At 40.9% G+C, this 23,417-nt stretch overlaps 1 protein-coding gene across 2 annotated transcripts; it reads left to right on the top strand.

Annotated features, from left to right (window-relative positions):
- Positions 1-1,797: 1,797 nt before the first annotated feature.
- Positions 1,798-19,126, top strand: LOC147983972 (ferredoxin-dependent glutamate synthase, chloroplastic). Of its 2 annotated transcripts, XM_087543242.1 has the most exons (33): positions 1,800-2,477; positions 3,191-3,503; positions 3,892-4,334; positions 4,484-4,615; positions 5,190-5,288; positions 5,399-5,469; positions 6,247-6,343; positions 7,522-7,614; positions 7,708-7,853; positions 8,608-8,767; positions 9,359-9,469; positions 9,547-9,762; positions 10,826-10,983; positions 11,856-11,985; positions 12,257-12,315; positions 12,413-12,518; positions 12,718-12,814; positions 13,415-13,530; positions 13,620-13,817; positions 13,926-14,036; positions 14,952-15,191; positions 15,473-15,571; positions 16,273-16,368; positions 16,456-16,653; positions 16,723-16,797; positions 16,927-17,055; positions 17,138-17,236; positions 17,447-17,589; positions 17,680-17,773; positions 17,849-18,087; positions 18,163-18,241; positions 18,353-18,436; positions 18,520-19,126. In XM_087543242.1, exons 1-33 carry the CDS (start codon positions 2,256-2,258, stop codon positions 18,685-18,687), a joined length of 4,821 nt encoding a protein of 1,606 aa, XP_087399368.1. In that variant the 5' UTR covers positions 1,800-2,255; the 3' UTR covers positions 18,688-19,126. The 2 variants fall into 2 exon arrangements, with proteins under 2 accessions (XP_087399367.1, XP_087399368.1); XM_087543241.1 differs by having other exon boundaries at positions 1,798-2,477; positions 16,456-16,797.
- Positions 19,127-23,417: the final 4,291 nt, after the last annotated feature.

Below are 23,417 nucleotides of genomic sequence, written 5' to 3'. Positions count from 1 at the left end.
TAACGAATGAACGTTCATTAACAGGAACTAAACGATGAACGCGTTCGTTAAAACGAACGGACGAGCGAACGCTCGCTAAATAAATAAACTAGAGAAAAACTGATCTATTTAAAAAAACGACAACTAGGGTTTTAAAAAAAACAAAAACGGCTTTTCTCAAAAAAAAAAAACCCGGGGCGGCGGCTACCTCGGCTCAGGGCTCCGGCGGGCGGCGGGTGGTGCGGGGCGGCAGCTCCGACGCGGCGGCAGGCGGCGCGGGGCGGCGGCGCTGGAGGCGTGGGAGGCGGCGGCGGGTGTGGGGCTGCAGGGGGGTTATAAAGAGGGGGAGGCGGCGACTTGGGGGAGGGGTCGGCCTCGGGAGGCGGGTCCTCCCCGAACTCGGGCGACGGCGGTGGTCGGGACTCCTGTCCCGACCCGGCGGGAGCCGGTGGCGTCTAGCTGGGCCGGCCTGCTCGGCTGGGCCCTTGGCCCAGTCGGGCGCGGGGTCTCTTTTTTTAAACAATTTCGCTGCGACTAAAAAAATCTAGATAAATAAATAAAATTCTAGAAATGGTAAAACAAATTTTCACCGTCTAAATAAAATATTTAGAACATGCTGAACATTTCCTTGGCCCTAAATGCAATTTTTGAAAACGTGCAATTTTTCCTAAATTCAAATAAAATAGCAAATAAAACCAAAATAAAATCTTATTTGATTTTTTATTAAATGCCCAATATTTCTATATTTTGGGAAAGTCATTTTATTCCCACTCTCATAATTTTTATAGTAGAAATAATTGAAGATAAAATAAATAAAATCAAATGATCCTATTTTTAAAATTTGAGAAAACTCAAATATGAAAATAACGAAATCCCCAACTCTCTCCGAGGGTCCTTGAGTTGCGTGAAATTTCTAGGATCAATCAAATGCAATAAAATATGATATGCAATGATGATTTTTTGTATAACATTCCAAATTGAAATTTTGGGATGTTACACGGTCGCTGCCCTTTCAATTCTACGCATGACCGGCTGAATTCTACCATTGTGCAGGTATCATGTCGCATGTCGTTCGCATAGCACTACTCTAGGTCCAATGCTTAGCGAAGGTTCCATTTTGCCAACAACATTTTAAATATACAAAGAGCGCATCAAGCGAGGCAACACACGCTCCATGTTAATGTGTGCGCATGGAATGGTTGGTGCGGGTTACATTTGACCGTGGTAAAAAAACCTGTACAATGCGTCGATCACACATGTACAATGTTCATTTGATTCCTAAAAGCAAGCCATAACGTATTTACATATGCATTCGTTAAAAACACAATAAAGACAAACAAGACATAACATATTTACACACAATAATAAACACATAAACAAACCATAGCATGTTTACATGTGCATCAGCTAAAAACACGACAAACGCACTCCTCATTCAACTGCCCCAAAATGACCAAACAAAGTGAGCAAACACAAAACATGCCATGCCCCACCCCCAGTACTTTGTGCCATGTTTGGATCTCTCTTATGACCAGCACACATGAATCACGCTGCGGTCCACTGCTGACTGCCCCCTCCAATAATCCTTTTCTTGAGGAGAGAGAAGAGAAGAGAAGATGCCCACGCTCCAATAATCGCCCCGACGCAAAACGTCAAAACCCCTAAACCCCAGTCCAAAATCGCAGCCAGCCACCTGCGCACCCTCCCCAATCCTGCAGAGCCCCACCAAAAGCCGCCGCAAGCCCCACCCCTGTTTTAAAAACCACACAAACCCAACCGCGGCCACACCACCCCCCCTCCTCGCCCTCCCGTTCACTCGGCGGCCCCTTTCCTGATCCATCCGCCCCCGCTCGCCCGCTCGCTCGCTCGGTCGCGGTTCCCTGCCTCTGCCTGTCGCTCGCCTCTCCGTGCGCCCGAGAGGCGCAGCCGCAGCAGCAAGCAAGCCGGGCCGCGCTCGTTCGTCGCCGTCTATAAACTACTACTCCTCTCCTCTCCTCCCCACCGCAGCACCCCCATCAGCCACCCACCCCTCTCCCCCTCGCCTCCCCGCCCCCCCGCGCCCTATCCTCTCCTCTTCCACACGATCCCGGCCTTGTCCGCTTCCGCATTTCCTCCCCACCACGCGAGCGCCGGCCCCTCCTATATCTATCGCGCTGCCGCGCGCCCCCGCAGCCGCGTGTGGTGGTGGTGGCGGTGGACTGGTGGTGGCGGTGCTGTTTAGCTAGACTTCCGGTAGGTGGGGAGGAGGGACGACTCGCGCGCGACCTGACCGGATCATGGCCGCCACGCTCCCGCGCGCGGTGGCGCCGCCGCCGCCGCTGCTCCCGCTCCCGCGCGCCGCGCCGCTGCTCCTCGCGGGCCGCGCCGCCGCCCGCAGGCTCCGCGCCAGGGGGGCCCGCACGCCCGCGCTCGCGGCCACGCGCCGGAGCTGGGCCGTCTCCGCCCGCGCCGTGCTCGACCTGCCGCGCCGCCGGGCGCCTCAGAAGCCCGCGCAGGAGGTATGGCTCGCTCTGCTCCCCACCTGCCGACCAAGTGCTCGTCTCGCGATTGGGTTTGGTTTCGGGGGTTGGGGTTTTTGTAGGTTCGGATTGTTTGGTGCGATTGTTAGATTGGTTTATTTACGAAGTCACGGGCCATGGCTTGTTTTGACGGATCATGGTTCTTTTATTTATTTGCGCTGTAATATGCTTCTGATAGCTATACGGTTGCCAAATTTTCGCGTTGGGAGATATGGGGGAGATCAGGATTCAGGAGACCCAGGTATCTCCTGATTTCTGTATCGGACGATAAGGTTCTATGTGTTGACTCCAAAGTTCACTGCATGTGCTTGTTTTATTAGGTCTCTAGCTCATGATGATGCACTTGCATACTATCGCTTTTGTTATGTGGCGTTCCTTTCATGGGATTTTTATAGTACAAAGCGCAGCAAGTGCACAAAACACAGCAAATGCAGGTGCAATAAACAAGTGTGTGGTTATGAAAGGTTAGGTGACAGCTGTGGTGGTAGGTACTAATCACGACCAAGTTCCAGGAGTACGACATTGTGTGATGCATAGGTGGATAATTTGCAACGTACTAGTACTAGTTTTCCATTTCCGTTCTGGAATGCGTTTGAATGGGCTGTGACCTGTGAGCTGTGACAGTTATGAGTAATAACAAACCATATGTGCTGTGCTTTATATCTGACATTAGGAATTCCTTTTTTTGCCAGGCTGCGGATTTAAACGACATCTTAGCAGAACGTGGAGCTTGTGGTGTTGGGTTTGTCGCAAACTTGAGTAATGAGCCTTCGTTCAACGTTGTCCGTGATGCTCTTACAGCTCTTGGGTGTATGGAGCACCGTGGTGGCTGTGGATCCGACAACGACTCTGGTGATGGGGCAGGATTGATGAGCGGTATACCATGGGACTTGTTTGATGACTGGGCCAGCAAGGAAGGGCTTGCTCCTTTTGAAAGAACACATACAGGTGTAGGCATGGTCTTCCTTCCACAAAACGAGAATTCCATGGCAGAAGCAAAAGCTGGTAATGATTTTGATGCTTTAGCACCATGCTTCGTCCCCATTGTGGATCATTTCTTGTCTTTCTCTTTTGCTGGGATCTTGTCTTTAAAGTACGACACTTCCTAATTTTATATGGTCAGCGATTTCTGCTTGGCGATGCATGTCCTAGTAAATCTGACTCCGATCTCTTCGGACTCGTAATGCTGCCATACTTTGGTTGCCATGCCATCGTGGTGCTTGAAACCTACGCTTGGAAAGTTCTTTTGCAGGAAAAGTTTATGCCCTTGGTATAAGAACTTTCCAAAAGGAAATTTATTATTTTGTATTGACAGTCAGATTACACATGTGTTTTTTCAGCTCTACTTGTACCACAACACACATAGCTTCCTAAGAGTCTATTCATTTTGCAGCTGTTGAGAAGGTTTTTACAGATGAAGGCCTTGAGGTTCTTGGCTGGAGACCGGTTCCTTTCAATCTATCAGTGGTAGGCCCCAATGCAAAAGAAACAATGCCTAATATACTCCAGATATTTGTGAGAATTGCGAAAGAAGATGACGCTGATGACATAGAGAGAGAATTATACATCTGCCGAAAGCTGATAGAGAGGGCTACAAAATCTGCTAGTTGGGCAGACGAACTATATTTCTGCTCTTTGTCAAGTAGAACTATCATTTACAAGGGAATGCTTCGATCTGAGGTTCTTGGGCAGTTCTATTTGGACCTTAAGAATGAACTGTACAAATCTCCTTTTGCCATATATCATCGAAGATTCAGTACCAATACAAGCCCTAGATGGCCTCTTGCACAACCAATGAGGTTGCTTGGACACAATGGAGAGATTAACACAATACAGGTTTACATTAACTTCTTCAACTTACTGTTAATTTTTACTCCCTGTATCTTACATTATTGTTTAGTGTCTTCCTTGATGCTCGCCATTTGTTTGATACTGAAAACTAGACATCCTTTGGGCATTACTCATAGCGTTCCTTTTCTTTGCAGGGAAACTTGAACTGGATGCGATCAAGGGAAGCCACAATACAATCTCCTGTATGGCGAGGCCGTGAGAATGAACTACGCCCATTTGGTGACCCTAAAGCATCCGATTCAGCAAACCTTGACAGTGCTGCTGAAGTACGAGACTGCACACCGTTCATTAATATCGTAACATAAAGCATGCATTTCTTTTGCTTCTTGTCTGTACAACCGCGCCATTCACACGATTTTGCATACTTGTCACTACTAGAATATTCCAAGGCCTTCTGGGCTCTGTTGAACATGCTTAACGACACATAACTCAGACATCTGTCAAGCTGTTACAAGAGATTAACAATTTGGCTTTAATGGGTACTGAATAAGCTGTTACTTTAACTTGACTACCTTTTGCACCTTGATTTAAAGAGATGAAATGAACTAAAAGATAAGTAGTTTCATAAATTTCAAACATACATGCAACATTTATGTTATTTTGAAGCAAAACTTTTGAAATTTTGGATAGCGAAGTGGTACTTTGACTACTCGTATTAATGCTAGAAACATGCAGTTGTTGCTAAGTGGCAATGTGACATATCTGTTTTCACTGTGTATAACAAATCATATATGCTATTCTCAATGTGCATTAAGCACCCCTGCCTTTATTTCGAGTATGTATTTCAACCTTAATTACTGGTGTGTAATTGTTGAGTCATCACATCCTTTCTTGCACCAGTTACTGTTAAGAAGTGGTAGAAGTCCTGCTGAAGCTATGATGATGCTCGTCCCCGAGGCATACAAGAACCATCCGACATTATCAGTAAAATACCCGGAGGTATGGGATGCATTAGTGAACATATATTGTGGGCATGCATGAATTCCCTTCCATATTAACTTATGCAAACAATTGTGTCCAATTGAAGCTTCTCTTGGTTTGTGTATTAGGTAATTGACTTCTATGAATACTACAAAGGTCAAATGGAGGCTTGGGATGGGCCTGCTTTACTTTTGTTTAGGTAATATCTCGTCGATCTGTGATTTGCCGTATTATATTTTTTACTATCTTTATTTTCTGATGCAAAGACAGTTTCTTTACTAGTTTGGTTAAAGTCATTTCATGCATTAGCAGGTTTTGCTTCCTTCTCACTTTGTCCCTCTGTTTCTGAATAGCCGTCATTTAGAAGTTTTGCAAAACAACCAGGGCACATATAGGAAAGACCACATTACTCCCTTTCATGGGGTTACTTGTTATTCTTGGGATGGTATGTTAGTCTACTCCATTGTAATAAGTGACATCAGAAATGGGCTAATGTTAGGGGAATACAAGGAAACAATGGCCCAAACTTATCTTGGAGTCATAGCTAGTTTTTTAGGCTTAAGTACGTGTAGCCTTTATTTAACACATTCACAGTTTGACCTGCAATTAGGAGCCAAATTTGTGTGCTTATGGCATGTATTGGGGAAGGGAGCTAGTATATACCTAACTGCAGGAACTAAAAGATATGGCAAATAGGTGTTTAATTGCAAAGAGAGAGAATCTGAACACAGAGATGGGTATGTGCTAGCATCAGAAGTTGTGGACAATATTAGTTGTAGAAGTTGAAACCTCTGACAGAGAAGTTTCCAAACATGTATTTGTCGTCAAACAGAGTAGGGAAAATAGCTGTAATTTTTCCTCCGTGCCGTGTTATTCAAAGCATAAGATATCCAAATGCTGCTTTTTCCCAACTGAGTAATTTCTTGCAACAGAGTGGGCTAGATTAATATATTCTCTTTTGTATACCTCTATGTAGTGACGGAAGGACGGTAGGGGCATGCCTTGATCGAAATGGGCTGCGTCCAGCACGCTATTGGAAAACATCAGATGGTTTTGTTTATGTTGCATCTGAGGTAGGTTCAAGTTACTTCTTCTACTGTCTGAAATTTCTGTTTGGTTACAATGTTATGGTAGAGCGATTTTATATCACACATTAGTGAAGTGTCCATTTTGAAATTCTGAAATTGGAGCATTTGGTTTATCTGCCAATAACTTATTGCAGATATACTGACATCCTTCTATACCAAATCGCAGAGTTCAGATGTCACAAGCTAAACTTAATGTAATATTCAGTAAGTATTGTGCCTATTTGTTGAAGTGTCAGGTCTCACAGCTACACTAGGTGATTAGGACAAATTATGAAGTTACTTGTTAGTGTTTGGTTGCTATTTGAATGCTATGTCGCTCATGCATTTGTGCCAGCAAGCTTCAATGATCTTATATGGGTTTCTGTTCTTGCCTTTGTGGCTACAAATTCATTCTACGGTGACAGATCATGTAAACCTTTGTTTGAGTAGAGTTAGATATTCAATCTGTTTTTTGCGTTCCAAGACTTGACTTGGATGTAGGCATGTAGTAATAACTTGACATTTTAGCGTATTTTTTGGGCTACACTTCTCAGCTTGCTCTCTCATATTGTGTAGTACTTTCATCCTACTAGAGAGTATACGCAGTACCAAGATTAGAATTACTTTTTTATCAGTCTGTTTTTTGCGTTGCAAGACTTGACTTGGATGTAGGCATGTAGCAATAACTTGGCATTTTAACGTATTCTTGGGTTACACTTCTCAGCTTGTTCTCTCATATTGTGCAGTACTTTCATCCTACTAGAGAGTACACAGTACCAAGATTGGAAGTTATTTTTTTATGCTCGCTTTGTCTTGAATAAACTCCCCTCACATGAGATCCTTTGTTCTGCTGATGCGTATACTCAGAGAGTAAAAGATAAAACTGTTAGTTGTCATACATGATGCTTCTTATGGTTGTAATTTGACTAGTCTAGCTTATTAGATGTGAATTTATACTCTAGTAATGCCTTTACCATCTCTTGGGTAGTTGAATCTGATCTGGTTATTTTAAAAGCATGTCATTTGACTACATGCTAATAATTGACGAAGTAACCTTGGATCACATTCTCAAATGTTTTTCTGTTGTTGTGTGGAAACATTCTCAAATGTTCTACAAGAGTTTGGCAAGTATTACTTTGTAGGATTCTCACCAACTGACTAGCTGTATTAATGAAAATCTACAGGTTGGTGTTATACCGATGGATGAGTCGAAGGTAGTAATGAAAGGAAGATTGGGTCCTGGAATGATGATAACAGTTGACCTAGAGACTGGTCAGGTTAGAATAGAATAAGACAATCTTTTCCTTGTCTCGCCTTTGATCATCAGAGTCTTATAAAATGTAGATTCTAAACCTCACGAGTCATCCCAGGTCCTTGAAAATACAGAAGTGAAGAAGAATGTGGCTTCAGCAAAACCCTATGGAACTTGGCTGCAAGAAAGTACACGTTCAATAAAGCCTGTCAACTTCCAATCCTCTCCTGTCATGGACAATGAAACAATTCTGAGACATCAGCAGTAAGAACCATGAAATATTGCTCTATTGAACTCCTCTTTACTTTTCCCCTTGTACTTATTTGCTTATGTTTGTTCCAAGAGTTAGCATGTACTCCCTCCGTTCCGAATTACTTGTCTTAGATTTGTCTAGATATGGAGGTATCTAGCACTAAAATAAGTCTAGATACATCCGTATCTAGACAAATCCAAGACAAGTAATTCAGAATGGAGGGAGTACTTCCTCCGTTCCAAAATAGATGACTCAACTTTGTGTACTAAAGTTAGTACAAAGTTGAGTCATCTCTTTTGGAACGGAGGGAGTATGTATGTATGTCTGGCAATATGCCTGATGCTTATGTTGAGAAGGTTGGACTTGTGGCTGACTATTTCAGTGATGGTATATTGCAATGCCTTTTGCTCTTTCTGTGTTATGTAAACCTTTTTAAACTATATACATAAAATCATTTGGGTCAACATATTGTATCCATCAAAAAGATTTCCACAGATTACATTATGGAATGTCTGAAGTAAACCTAGCTTGATACAGAAGTATAGGGCATTACTTCTTTTTTTCAGATTTCAGAAGATAAACCCCAAAAATGTTACTTTTGATCATGTCATGCCCAGAAATATACTGCCAAAGAATGTGGCTGATTTTAACGTGTGCTCCATGTCTACAACTTACCTATGTCGTTGTTTCAGACATTGTAAGAATTAGAGATATTAGATGGTCAGTCAGATCTGATGTTTAATTTAATGTTATTATATTTTTTAGGGCATTTGGTTATTCCAGTGAAGATGTGCAAATGGTAATTGAAACAATGGCTTCACAAGGGAAGGAGCCAACATTTTGCATGGGCGATGACATTCCATTAGCCGTGTTGTCACAAAAGCCACACATGCTCTTTGATTATTTCAAGCAGCGATTTGCACAGGTCAGTAAATCCTCAACATTTCAGTAATAGTGTTAAAAAATCTAGGTTATGAAACTTCCTCTATTACCCTTAAATACTTACACGGTATTGACAGTCCTTGCCAAAAAATTCTTATCCACAGTACAGTTAGTTGGGAAAATCACATCTCCGTAGTCACATTTCAAGGTTATTTTGAAGTAATAATTAATTCCATCCAATCTTCAATCCATTCAATTATAGGGATGGCTTGATTTTAACCCTAAGAATTAATCTCCATCTTCATAGAAACATACCTTAGACGGTTTATATCTATATGGAGGTGTAAATCTGAGTACAATATATGATACTATCAATAAGGAAGTAAACTGAACAAACAAGGGAACTAATTAGTGTGATCTCTACTTGCCAATTAATACTGCACCAGCTGGGCCTGCATGAACAGTGTGCAGGTGCACCGTGGCTTCACATCAGTAATGGTTCCTCATTTACAAATTATCTTATTAATCAAAGTCATGTCAGCTTTGTCTTATGAATGTATCTCATTTACAAATTATCTTATTAATCAAAGTCATGTCAGCTTTGTCTTATGAATGTATCTCATTCAATTTCTAGGTCACAAATCCTGCAATTGATCCACTCAGAGAAGGTTTAGTCATGTCTCTTGAAGTTAACATTGGTAAACGAGGCAACATCTTGGAGGTTGGCCCTGAAAATGCTGACCAGGTTAGTTAGTTTTGAAGGTAATGATTTGACCTGTATTCTTGGGGCAATATTTTGATATCATCTTATTGACTTCTCAGGTTACCCTATCAAGTCCTGTCCTGAATGAAGGTGAACTAGAATCACTATTGAAGGACCCAAAATTAAAGCCCAAAGTACTCTCAACATACTTCAATATCCGTAAAGGTCTAGATGGTTCCCTTGAGAATGCAATTAAGGCTCTTTGTGAAGAAGCTGATGCTGCTGTGCGGAGTGGATCTCAACTTCTTGTGCTTTCCGATCGTTCTGAAGCACTTGTGAGTAGCTTCCGACTTCTTAATGTGTTCACACAGATATTTACAGCAATCTTTATGCTTCTTGTTTATAGACTCGAACTATATTTTAAGTAGCTTTCATATTCTTGTTCACTTTTCTTTTTCAATGGGTAAGAAGCAGTGAATGTGCTTGGTTTGAACTTAAATTATTTTTTTACTTCGCTCCATAATGGGCAATACTGATTTGTCGAAGTGTACCAGATCCAAATACATGTATACTTACTATCTACATCTATGGTGCACCATACAAAATGATCTACTGGTACCTCGATTAGTGTCAGTTAGTTACTAGTCATGGGCTACCTTTGTCTAATTATGCATCCACCAGGAGCACTATTCACAATATATGATAGTACCAATCTATATAATTTGAAGGGCTGGACTACAGCGGCGCTTAACGCGCGACCTGTCCTAGTTTGGTTGTGTTGGCTAGTGCATGAATCTTAACATGGTATCGGAACCTAAGGTCTCGAGTTCAAGTCCTGTCTTTTGCAGTTTATCCAAAAATTAACCTAAGAAACTTAATTTATACCAAACTGGACACTTGGATATCAGAATGTCTTTATTGTCACAATTTATGTACACATAATTGTGCAAAATAATATAAGACACCCGCGCATCAATATGATATGCCTATAATGATTGATGCATGTGGATGTACATGGTAGCTTCTTGTTGGTGAAACCATTATCCGTGTCCTCTTCACCTCATATTGGCTTTCTCTATCTTTGAAGTTTCATTGAAATATCCAGCTTGCTTCATGAATAGCCCTTCGCTTCTTGTCAAATGTCTGACCGGCTGTCTAACATTGCCTGCCATATCTAGTAATATGATTTCCACCTTTAAACTATTTGGTCTTGTGACCAGAAAATACAGACATTACTTTTCCTGACATACAGTTACTTGAAAACATCACGATCTAGTGCTAGGTTATGAAGCCATTATTTTTTTTGTCAACTTCAGAATCTCTCTTGTGCGATGCAATACACTATGGAGATAGAATTACACACTTCCTGTATTGCAATTAAATGAATGTATAATGCAGGAACCAACACGGCCTGCTGTCCCAATACTTTTAGCTGTTGGTGCCATCCACCAGCATTTGATTCAGAATGGCCTCCGCATGTCAGCTTCAATTGTTGCTGACACTGCTCAGTGTTTCAGCACCCATCAGTTTGCCTGTTTGATAGGATATGGAGCCAGGTATGACTTATATTTTAAAGAAGATTTGTTTAGTAACAGCTAGATCATTACTTATGTTCGCTTCACTTGACATTCTGATCCAGCATAGATGAATATATAAACTCCCACTCTGTGTTAGTTTATGAACATGATTATTAAACTAGCATGACTGTTGAATACATACAATGCAATCAAGGTGGACTAATGTCATTCATCACTTTTGGCTGCTTATGTCTTTGCATGTCAACTTTTTGCAATATATATTTATGATTTCTGTCTTCAGATATCCAATACTATCCTATTCCAGGATCACATAGCAAATCTTCTGGGAGTAGCATCGAAATAAATTATCAACTGAAGTATTTGATAAAACATCAAACTGATTCAGGTTTTTTCCAGAAGAAACAAATTCCCTTTTCAAGCCAGTGCCCCATAGCCACTTGGCTAATATTTCCTTCGACAATTGGCGTATAAACGATAATTGTGAATCAGCAGCCGATGTCCTCTGGAAACTGGGCATGCAGTTTGGACTTGCAGAATGAATTAGAACATAAGACAACTTGAGTCCTCGTACTAAGCCTTACTGAAATATCTGAATCATCATCCAAAAGAAGTACCGAGTTAGAGGAAGAAAGGATAAAAATAATTCAGTTAGATGAAGCAGCCACAATAGGTAGAGGAATTGGACTTCGTTCCAGTTTAAATTAGCAAATTAGAACCTATTTGTTGGGAGGGTTTTCTTGAAGATCCAATCATTCCTTTGGTTCTTCAGCAACTTGTAGTTAGAACTTATATTCAGCTGTGCACATTCTCCAGGAACTATTTAGTTCTCAAGTTACAATGTTGTGTCAGTCGCTAGATTTACTAATATTCATTCTTATGTTGCACATTAGTGCTATATGCCCATATCTGGCATTGGAAACATGCCGGCAATGGAGGCTGAGCAACAAAACTGTCAATTTGATGCGAAATGGCAAGATGCCCACAGTGACCATCGAGCAGGCTCAAAGAAACTTTATCAAGGTATGATTTCTATGGCTTGTAAGTTGTGAGTTTTGACTAGTTTGTTGCATGTAGTTGTGCTGCTGCCCCTACCTGTGTGAACATAGTTGGACTCAGTACTACTCCCTCCGTCCCAAAATAAGTGACTCAACTTTGCACTAACTTTACAAAGTTGAGTCACTTATTTTGGGACGGAGGGAGTACATTTGTGCATTAATGCTGTAGTTGATAGTTCAAGTGTGATCTTTGTGTTCCGTTTTACATCTGTTATTAATTGGTTTATGTTTTGCAGGCAGTAAAATCTGGCCTGCTCAAGATACTCTCAAAAATGGGCATATCCTTGCTCTCAAGGTTTGTCTTATCTTTGCCATCCAGTGTAATTTAATAATGGTGCCAGTATGTTGAAGTACTTCTGCAATTGTTTAATGGGTCCACATCTTTTGGATAGTTACTGTGGAGCTCAGATCTTTGAAATATATGGTCTTGGCCAAGAAGTTGTCGACCTTGCGTTCTGTGGGAGTGTATCGAAAATTGGAGGACTCACCCTTAATGAGGTAATTCACAATTATGCATATAGTCATGCAACACCTTTCTTTTTGGTGTTGATATTCTTGTTGACCTGGTACATCGTCTGTCTAGAAGAGTGTTTAAATAGATTAACACCTGAGTTGGTTCATGTACCTTGTTATTTCTTTTGAGACTGTTACCTACTGATAATTCTCCATTTCTTTATTCTATCCTTTTCTTGTAAAGCTGGGTCGAGAAACACTATCATTCTGGGTAAGGGCTTTCTCAGAAGATACCGCAAAGAGGCTGGAAAACTTCGGATTCATCCAATCCAGACCTGGAGGTAGTATCTCTTTCATCAGCTGTAACAAAAAGTTAGGTTTTGTGAGTTGGGTGCCTGTGTTCTGCCAATTTTAATCCAATATGAGTTTTTAATTAAAATGACACCAATTAACGACCTGAGATCTGGTTGCGGCAAATTGTACGTGCAATCAACACATACAAAGGTCACAACTAATTGAGAAATCTATGTTCCTCTTGAGTTCTACTTTCGATTCACCAATAGCAAAGTGTCTTCATGGATCCTCTCGTCTCTAGTTAATTTGTTTTGTTGAAAAGGAGGTGTACTGGAGAGGCCCTTGGTGTTCTGGGTCTTGTTTTTCACGGGTGTACTATTGCAATGTTTGGACTTGTCCTAGCCAACCAGGGATACAAAAATGCTTATATCTTAACGTGATAGCTAAATCCATTTACCTTTTTTAGCGTGATAGGTACTAAGATATGTCCATATAATGAATACTGACAATACCTCCTGACTCCTCCCTAAAGTTACACTTGTTGCTGAAGGAGTTGCATTTTAATAAATTTGTCAGATCATATGCAGTGCAATGTTATCTTACTGTTTATTGCTGAAATAACATGGTGTCTTTTGCTCCCTGAATAGGTGAATTTCATGCAAATAATCCTGAGATGTCAAAGCTGCTGCACAAAGCGATTCGTGAAAAAAGTGATAATGCATACACCATCTACCAACAACATCTTGCAAGCCGTCCTGTCAATGTTAGTGGTGCTTATCGTCACTTAGCAGGTGGGCAACCTGTAGAATTTTTCGTTATCACCTTTGGTTTACCATATCTTCTACGCTGCAGGTTCTTCGAGATCTTGTAGAACTAAAGAGTGAACGGACGCCTATTCCTATTGGCAAAGTTGAGCCTGCAACCTCTATCGTTGAGCGTTTTTGCACAGGTGGAATGTCCTTGGGTGCTATTTCTAGAGAAACACACGAAGCTATTGCCATTGCAATGAATAGGATAGGTGGGAAATCTAATTCAGGAGAAGGTGGTGAGGTGGGTCCTATAACTATCCATTAGAAGAATAAAGCTATTTAGTTATGTGAAGCAGCTCCAGTGGAAACTGCAACATAGAGCTGCTTATGGACTTGCTTACTTTTGCAGGACCCAATCCGCTGGAGTCCCCTTACAGATGTTGTTGATGGGTATTCTGCGACACTCCCTCATCTAAAAGGTCTTCAGAACGGGGACACCGCCACAAGTGCCATTAAGCAGGTGCAGCATCAACTGCTTTATTTTTGCACTTTACCTTGGCTATTATATACTCCCTCCGTTCTGAATTACTTGTCGCAAGTATGGATGTATCTAGATGTATTTTAGTTCTAGATACATCCATTTCTGCGACGAGTAATTTGGAACGGAGGGAGTATAATTTTGATGCAGATTACGCTTCTGTTCTCAAAACCATGATTATGGGTTCCTCTAATTATCACTGGGAGACACCACACTCTCGTAATGGCTACATTATCAATTCTTCAGTAAATACTGAGTAGGATTCCACTCAATTTTGTTATGATAGCATGGTTAAAAAGAGCACTTTGAAAACCAATGCTGTGAACAAGCCCAACCTTATTCGAGATTAAGTTATGTATCTAGCCAATTCTCCTTTAGAATACGGGGAAATTCACACTGTTGAATATGCTTGTTTTCCTGTAAAATGGGGCCAGTACGAGTCTTTTCAGGCCAAGATTACCTTGGGGGTTGAACATCAAAAATCTTCTATCACTACATCACTAGAAGGTGTTTACTGGTTTGCTACTATAACTGAATGGAATTCGGCACCTGCACTTCTGCCCTGGAGGTATCTGTTTCCAGAAGGAATTGGAGGACTATCAGTGCTAGTTATGTGTGGGTGCTAGTGTCATATGGTAGTCAGCATTCTCAAACGTGAAACTCTGCAGTGGCAGCATATCCAAATTTTCTTTATTATCATGTTTCCTGCTTTTCTGAAAAAGGAAAGAAGTAGAAGCATGTTTTGGTACTTTCATCTGCACTGTAGTATCAAATACGTAGGACGCATATTGTCCACCTCTTTATTTATGTGTCCTGATGAATCAAAGGTACACTATATCCACTATCCAGTGGGTTCATATATTTGAGTTGGTTCTCATATGTACTATCCTTTCACAGGTTGCATCTGGACGTTTTGGTGTTACACCAACATTTTTAGTTAATGCTGAACAAATTGAGATAAAGATTGCACAAGGGGCTAAGCCTGGTGAAGGGGGTCAACTTCCTGGGAAAAAAGTCAGTGCATACATAGCTCGGTTGAGAAACTCCAAACCTGGTGTTCCTCTCATATCCCCACCACCACACCATGACATCTATTCTATTGAGGATCTGGCGCAGCTAATTTTTGATCTACATCAGGTTTGTTTTGCACAACTACTTCTACAATATCAACTAGTAATGTTGGTGCTAAGGGAAAACTGCTAGTTTTAAATTAAGTTTTATGTGTGTCACATAAGAATTAGAGTCCTTAAGCTGCCTTATATGTTAGCTTCAAAATAAATTATGTGTGTCACATGAGAATTAGAGTCCTTAAGCTGCCTATATATCAACTAGCAGTGCTGTTTAATTATTGATTTCTTTGAGAAGGAAATCCATTTATTGGTACTAATCAAATATTTAATTCATATTTGACTGGGCAGATCAATCCTAAAGCGAAGGTGTCGGTAAAGCTTGTAGCTGAAGCAGGAATTGGAACTGTAGCCTCTGGAGTATCTAAGGCAAATGCAGACGTAATTCAGGTAGATTAAACATCAAAATTTTAATAACTTGTTGATTTAGCTCATACCATTATTGTACGTGGATCTGTATCCCATAAGTGGCTATGCTTCTGTGGTTTAGTGTTATTTTACATTTTTTTGTACCCTTAACCTTTTGCTGTATGGTGTTATCTGCTAAGTTGGCCCTCATGAGGCTGCTTAAACCGCCTTTTGTTATTTCATGCTGCAGATAGTGACATTTGCTGTCTGATGTTCACGATGATAGACCTTCCTATTGTAGTTCATTTTTTTTTATGAAATATGAATTTCTCGCTCCCTGTGGATAGCCAGTTGTTAGACATTGCTATAGTGGCACTTGTCCTGTAACAGACAGACATCACTTTTTAGTGAATTATATGCAATAATCTGTAGTTTTTTTGGGGGGAAAATCCCAGAAATCTAGTAAAATTTCCCAGAACACAAAAATTCCAGAAATATAGAAATGTTTGTTGCACACACAGACACCATAAGGTAAGCAATGACTTATGAAGAGGCCGATTTAGTTTAATGAATTGGATGAGCACACTAAACCTGTTGGTTGTTACATCATTGAGAGAAACCATGCTATGAAATCTTATTTAATTTGTTGTGAGTGGTTTCATCCAAAGTCTACTGTACTCATGGGTGAACTAGAGGTTCAGTATACATATTTTGGTGATCTAATATGCCATTTTATTATACAGATATCAGGGCATGATGGTGGAACTGGAGCTAGCCCAATTAGCTCAATCAAGCATGCTGGGGGTCCTTGGGAACTTGGTCTTACGGAAACACACCAGGTTTTCTACATTTAATTGCTTGATATAATCAGTTTCTTTTAATACCAAATCACTTTCTTTGTTCTAAGCCTAGTTAGCTTCCTTCAGACACTCATACAAAATGGATTGAGAGAGAGGGTGGTACTTAGGGTGGATGGCGGATTCAGGAGTGGCCTAGATGTCCTTTTGGCTGCTGCCATGGGTGCTGATGAATATGGCTTTGGTTCTGTAGCTATGATAGCTACCGGATGTGTCATGGCACGCATTTGCCACACAAACAATTGCCCAGTTGGAGTTGCTAGTCAGGTAGTAGCAGCAGAATTGATATTTTTATTTGTCCTGCTTGGCTATACCTTACATTCTATGCTCCTGCAGAGAGAAGAGCTACGCGCTAGGTTCCCTGGTGTTCCTGGTGATCTTGTGAATTACTTCCTCTTTGTTGCAGAGGAGGTATGGCATCACTCACATTACTAGTGCCTTTTCTGTTAACCTCTTTCTGTGCTTGATTTGCAAATTTGGTCATGCATATTTTTGGAGTAACCATGACTCATATTTCAAGTACTCATGCTTCTGTTCCAGGTACGAGCCACATTAGCCCAGTTGGGTTATGAGAAGCTGGATGATATAATTGGGCGGACAGATTTACTTAAGCCAAAGCATATCTCTTTGGTGAAAACGCAGCACATTGATCTTGCATACCTATTAATGGTATGGAGTTGATAGCTATTCTCATTTGAGTTATTGGCATTTCATGCCTATCTTGTTATATTTATCGGTGTTCTCGTTTCAGAATGCTGGATTACCCAAATGGAGCAGCTCTCAGATAAGGAGCCAGGACGTCCACTCTAATGGCCCTGTTCTTGATGAGACAATCCTTGCAGATCCCGAGGTAATGTTTTTGATAGCTTTTCTTAGTTACGTCGATTAACAACTGTCCTCCTGAGCAGATTTGTGTACACCCAATATTTTTTTTGCTCAGGAACAAAGAACTGTGACGTTGATCAATAGATATTGTGGCCTTAAAGTGAAATGCATAGTTGCTAGGAACCAAGCTCTGCTGTATGCAGCATTACTTAAATTATATAATGGCATTTTGCAGGTATCCGATGCAATTGAGAATGAGAAAGAGGTTTCAAAGACATATCCAATTTATAATGTTGATAGGGCTGTTTGCGGCCGTGTAGCGGGTGCCATTGCTAAGAAGTACGGAGATACAGGCTTTGCAGGCCAGCTGAACATTACGTATGTCAACTACTTTCTTGTCTGCATAATTCTGTGCCCTTTAACTTTTATTATGAGAAGATAGGAAATAAACAATTTCAAACATTTCAGGTTCACCGGAAGTGCAGGACAGTCCTTTGGTTGTTTTCTGACACCTGGCATGAATGTTCGCCTAGTAGGAGAGGCCAACGATTATGTGGGAAAGGTACTAAATGCTCAACTGGACTGAAAATACTGTCTGACAAGCAGCTTTATAATGCCTTCTATTTCATTTTCACAGGGTATGGCTGGTGGAGAGCTGGTTGTAGTTCCTGTAGATGATACAGGATTTGTTCCTGAGGATGCTGCTATAGTTGGGAACACTTGTCTGTATGGAGCTACGGGTGGTCAAGTATTTGTGAGAGGCAAGACAGGAGAAAGATTTGCAGTTCGGAATTCTCTTGGGCAAGCAGTGGTTGAGGGCACAGGAGATCATTGCTGCGAGTACATGACCGGTGGATGTGTAGTTGTACTCGGCAAGTAAGTACACAGTCTGCATTTTCCCTACTTCGTGTATTACCCTTCTTGTCCTGATATATATTTCTCAATCCACAGAGTTGGAAGAAACGTTGCAGCCGGAATGACCGGTGGCCTAGCCTACATGTTAGATGAAGATGATACTCTAGTCCCGAAGGTATGCAAATTTGGAATCTGTAGCTATACCTTCAGCTGCCCTGTAGCATGCACATCTAGTGAAAGCCTTGGATTCAAATCTCAAGATCATAACGTGCAAGTGTTTTACTAGGTAAACAAGGAGATTGTCAAGATGCAGAGAGTGAATGCTCCAGCTGGGCAGATGCAGCTCAAGGGCTTGATTGAGGCCTATGTTGTAAGTCTAGTGCACTCTTTGAAAGTTTTGTGCCAAGGTTGGCCATTACCCATGTTCTTATAATTTGGATGTCGCTTTTATAGGAAAAAACGGGCAGCACAAAAGGCGCTAAAATTCTGAGCGAATGGGAGGCATATCTGCCACTCTTCTGGCAGTTGGTGCCACCCAGCGAAGAAGACTCGCCTGAAGCTTGTGCCGAGTTTGAGAGAGTACTTGCCAGGCAAAAAACGGCAGTACAATCTGCTAAGTGATACTAGCCAAAGCCCAATCGCCAAAATGACCAAAGCTAAACGGAGGGAAAGCGTTCTTACTGCGATACTTGAAAGTGATTTTCTCAGACCGCGGTCCTTCTGAAGCACTAACGTCACCAAAGGCTGCAATTTTGTGGAAGCTCTGTCCAAGGCATCTTCTGGAAACGGGCTTGCAGATACCGTCGAGGATTCTTCTGCACGCTTTTGCAGCCTAGGTAACCAACCACCCCTGTAAATTGGTTCGCTGACGCTAGGCTGCAAGGCCCGGCCCCTGTTGAACTGCTGCTTTCTTGTACATGATTCCTGGCTTCGCCTGTGTAATTATATTTTTTGTTCTGCACACATTAGTTCTTATATTTATACCCGTCCTGTGTTAGGCATGCGAGTTGCATGTGCTGTAGTTCAGTACAGAATAAGTAAAGTTTATGATGAAGTAGGACTTCTCCGGTGTCGACAATCGGTGGAACTTGTTTTTCTTTTTTTCAAGTTCTACGGGGCGTCAGCGAACTCTTAACGATTTCCATTATTAGCTCGATGGCGCCAGCGTCACCGAGGTTTGAGGTTTGACGGTGTGTGAGAAGAGAGCCGGTAAACTCGTGGCTAGGGTTTCACCCAATAGCGCGGAGCCCAGCTTGAGGACTAGCCGTATAACCAGGTGAACCACCGTCACGAGGTGGTTTGTCATCTACAACCGGACGACCTATATCCGTCCCAAACATCTGGTTTGTCATCTACTCCCTTTGTTCTAAATTACTCGTCGCAGAAATGGATGTATCTAGAACTAAAATACATCTAGATACATTCATACTTGCGACAAGTAATTTGAAACGGAGGGAGTACAACCGGAAGCCCCAAACAGGCGGCTTGTTCGGTCGTTGCCTAGATAGAAAAACATCATCCAACCAGATCGAGCGAACTCTGCCCAAACGTCTGGGTTTGAAAGAGTGAAAGCATCTTCAACCATCAAACTTGTTAAGCAGGTGTAATATTATGGTTCTCAAAATCAGAAACTGCTTCACTTTTAAGTCCTAATATTTAATAGCGGGACCCTCATATGATCATGTGTATGTTTTCCCCTCGTATATATACTAGCAAAAGGGTTCGTGCATTGCAATAGGAGAAAAAAAGTCATAATCTCCAATGGCCATAATCACATTTTGCTGCATCATTGAGATAAAACCACCACTCTCAATTTCGTAAAATTATGAACATTTTTTAAACTCATGCACATTTCAAATCATGAATATTTTCAAATTCATGAACACTTTTACAAATGTTCAAACATTTCCTATATAAAGAACATTTTTGAATTCATGAACATTATATACTATTTGCATTTTTTTAAATTGTGAACTTTTCTAAACATTTTCTTGAAACGGCGAACATATTTAGGGTCGGTGAACAATTTTTTTGAAAATTGATGGAACAATTTTTAAAACTCATGAACATTTTTTTGATTTAACGAACATTTTTTGAAATGCATGATCATTTTTTGAATCAGCGAACATTTTATGAATGAATAAACTATTTTGTAAGTCACAAAAAGTTTTTTTAATATTTAGGTTATTTTTCCAATCATGAATATTTTTCGAATTGGCGGAATTTTGTTCAATTTCATTAACATTTTTTAATACATGAAATTTTCAAAAAATTATGAAATTTTTTTGATTTCGAAAACATTTGTTTTCAAAATTCTGAACATTTTTTGAATAAACAAATATTCTTTTACAAAATCATGAACATTTTTTGAATACATAAATATTTTTTAATTTACTAAAAATTTTATTTCAAAATTCTCATTTTTTATTTTCAGAACTTTTTTGAAGATCCAAATTATTTTAAGTAAAAAAATGAAAACGGAAAAGAAAAAGAAAAAAACAGGTCGCCTAGACATGGGCCGGCCCAAACGGGCGCGTTGCGTCTTCTCCCAGCACGCAGAGCGCAATATAGGAGGTCCCCACTGCATTGGCCGAATCAGGCAGGGGATTCGCATGTGTGAAACGTTTTTATCACTTACATGTGGCATTGGTGGGTAATATTTTATAACTTTATGGGCAATTTCTGTGACATACCACAAGACACAATAACCTTTTTTTAAGGGAATAACCCTTTTATTATTAGGTATAGATCAAGCTAACACGGGGTATGATTTTGGTCCCGCGGGAGATGTGAAGATGGAAACGTTTCCCCTCCTGTGATATTTTTCATTTTGCTCCTTCATTTTTCTTGTATTTTCCATTCATTCTCAATAATGATGCATTATGTATATCCACACAAAACACAAGATTTTTTTTTCTTTTCGAAAAGGGGAAAGACCCCCGCCTTTGCATCATCATGATGCACACAATTATTTTTATTAAAAGGAAATAAATAGGTCTGAAACGTACATAGTATTAACTAAAACGACAAAAAAAACACCACATAAGGTGGGTACAAACGAAAGATTACATGACTTAACCACATAATCTATTAGTGACATGCCAGCCAAAACGGTTGAATAACGTCTGTGAAACCATTTTCAGATGGTTGCACCCAAACACCATGAGCTTCCCAGCGTCCCCATGCTGAAGTGATGACCACATACGGATTGATGCAGTGGCTCTGAAGATAACCTGCAAAAAGTTAATAGAGCGAGACCTATTAAAAATACAGTCATTCCGGCAATTCCAAACACAAGATAACTACTCAATTTATCGCCAACCTCAACCCAATATCTCACCACTATAAATATAATCCTACATTTCATATTGCACGTCCTTAGTCGGCTCATGCTCCCCCGCTTTCATCTAGTGCAAATGCGTTGAACTCTAGTCCATATACATCTTGCCGAAGTCGTGCGGGCAGCATACTGGTTGTCACTGTGGCGTTCGTATGTGAGATCACCTTATTTACCTAATGATGAAATGCACAAGAAATATTGTGTTGTACTCCCAAAGCTAAATAAGACAGACATGTACCATTTGATGCATGGGCCAGGGGTAAAAAGTCACGACCAAGCACTCGAGTGTGTATGCGATCAATTTCACAAGTAGGAGAGGCGGGAATACATGCCATCGTCTTACTATGCCCGGTTGGACCAAGCGCCTGCTCTATGTACGCAAAACGTACAATGTAGTGAAGGACCATATAGGGACACTTATCAGGTTATAAGGACCTAAACGGAGCAGTTTCTGAATTCGAGGGCTAGATCGCACGTTTTTCAGAAACTCGATGGCTTTATTCGCATTTCAATCTTCTTGTAATTCTTGTACTTCTTCGGCCTGGAACAATGCAAAAGCCAAAAACATCAAATGGCATGGGCTAACACCATTTCTTTTTAGGGATTACTCCCAACCTCATATTGTATGAGCCAATGGTTTTTCTACTATCCCATGGGTTTTATATTAATGGTCTCATGCTCTCATCAATATGAAAGGTAGGAGAACACCCCTAGGACTCCGTCTTGTTTCCTTCCCTAATCCTAGGCGGCTAGGACAAACTTTCCCTCTAGACTTTACCAGCGAGCCTGTGGGTTCGCCTCCCCTCCACCTGCCGCTCCTACGGTCAGTGGGAGGAAGGAGAATCCCGGTGTGTCTACTCGGGTTAGTAGTTTAGGTCAGGGTTTTTTAGTCCCAGTAGATGCAGCGCTCGGGCGGACGCTTCTTCTTCGAGTTTGTCTTTCGAGCTTCGATCCTTCTCGAGGTCGTCCGTTTGGACAGAGTCCACGGAGCTCCAACGTAGATTCCTACTGTCTCCTTGAGGCGAAGAGGTTAGGGTTGCTCGACATGTGCTGAGATTTGATGTCAGGTGCTTCAGATCTATGGAAGGGTTCAACGACGATGACTGTGGCTCCATACTGCAGGTCCATAGGGACACGTGCACGAAGACTTCCCAACTTTTATTATGTTTGAGATATTTTGTATTTCCGATGAACTTTGATACTTCCTCCATCATAGTTTAGAAGACACAGTTAAATTTGCGTGCGTTTCCACAATAGACAAGTTTTAGGGCGCATTGCATTTTTTTAGCAGCTAATTAGTACTTCTATATACTACTAGTAAGTTATAGATGCACGTGAGAGCTCATATAGTCAAACTACAACCAAAGATAGACATATTGTTACTGTAAAATATATTGTGCCTGTTTTATCTAGGTATCCTTTTTGGCTAGTTATGCCGGCAAATGAAATTGTGAGGCATATGCATGAAGTATAACATACAAAAATCACTTAAAATATACTGAGCGTGTTTTATCTAGGTATCTTTTTTGGCTATCTCAAAGCTAATGTTCTACAGTATCTGTAAAGATAAATATGATTTATGAAGGTACATAGACTTGAATACGAAGTAAAATGAATGATAGTTTCGATAGAAAAAGAAGTTAGGAGAGTCTGAGTATGGAAGAGTCTAGAATAAAGTAGAAGTGTGCTTTAAATTTTGTGCAAAATGTCCATATGGCTTTAGCCCAACCATAGAATCTTCTAGATAGTACACGTGGAAGAATCCAGTGAAGTAATGAGAAGATCCAACGGTCAATAACACTCGGATTTGCCACGTCTCCACCGTTAGATCGGCTTCATCCAATGGTTGTTATTCAAAGTTATTCACACACTATATAGTGGTATAGATTTCTATATGCATGCGTAGTATGAATGCTATTTTTTAGCCCATATCACAACCAATAGATAACCACCTAGGTCCCAGAGAATTTCCAAGCCCGTCTTCTAAACCGCGACGGAGGGAGTAATAGAT

This window comes from Triticum urartu, chromosome 2A (genome assembly GCF_056163025.1).
Source record: "Triticum urartu cultivar PI428250 chromosome 2A, HENAU_Tu73, whole genome shotgun sequence".
In the NCBI taxonomy this organism is placed as follows: Eukaryota; Viridiplantae; Streptophyta; class Magnoliopsida; order Poales; family Poaceae; genus Triticum; species Triticum urartu.
Note: the sequence above shows the minus strand (reverse complement) of the source record. Positions and strands in the feature narration are given on the sequence as shown.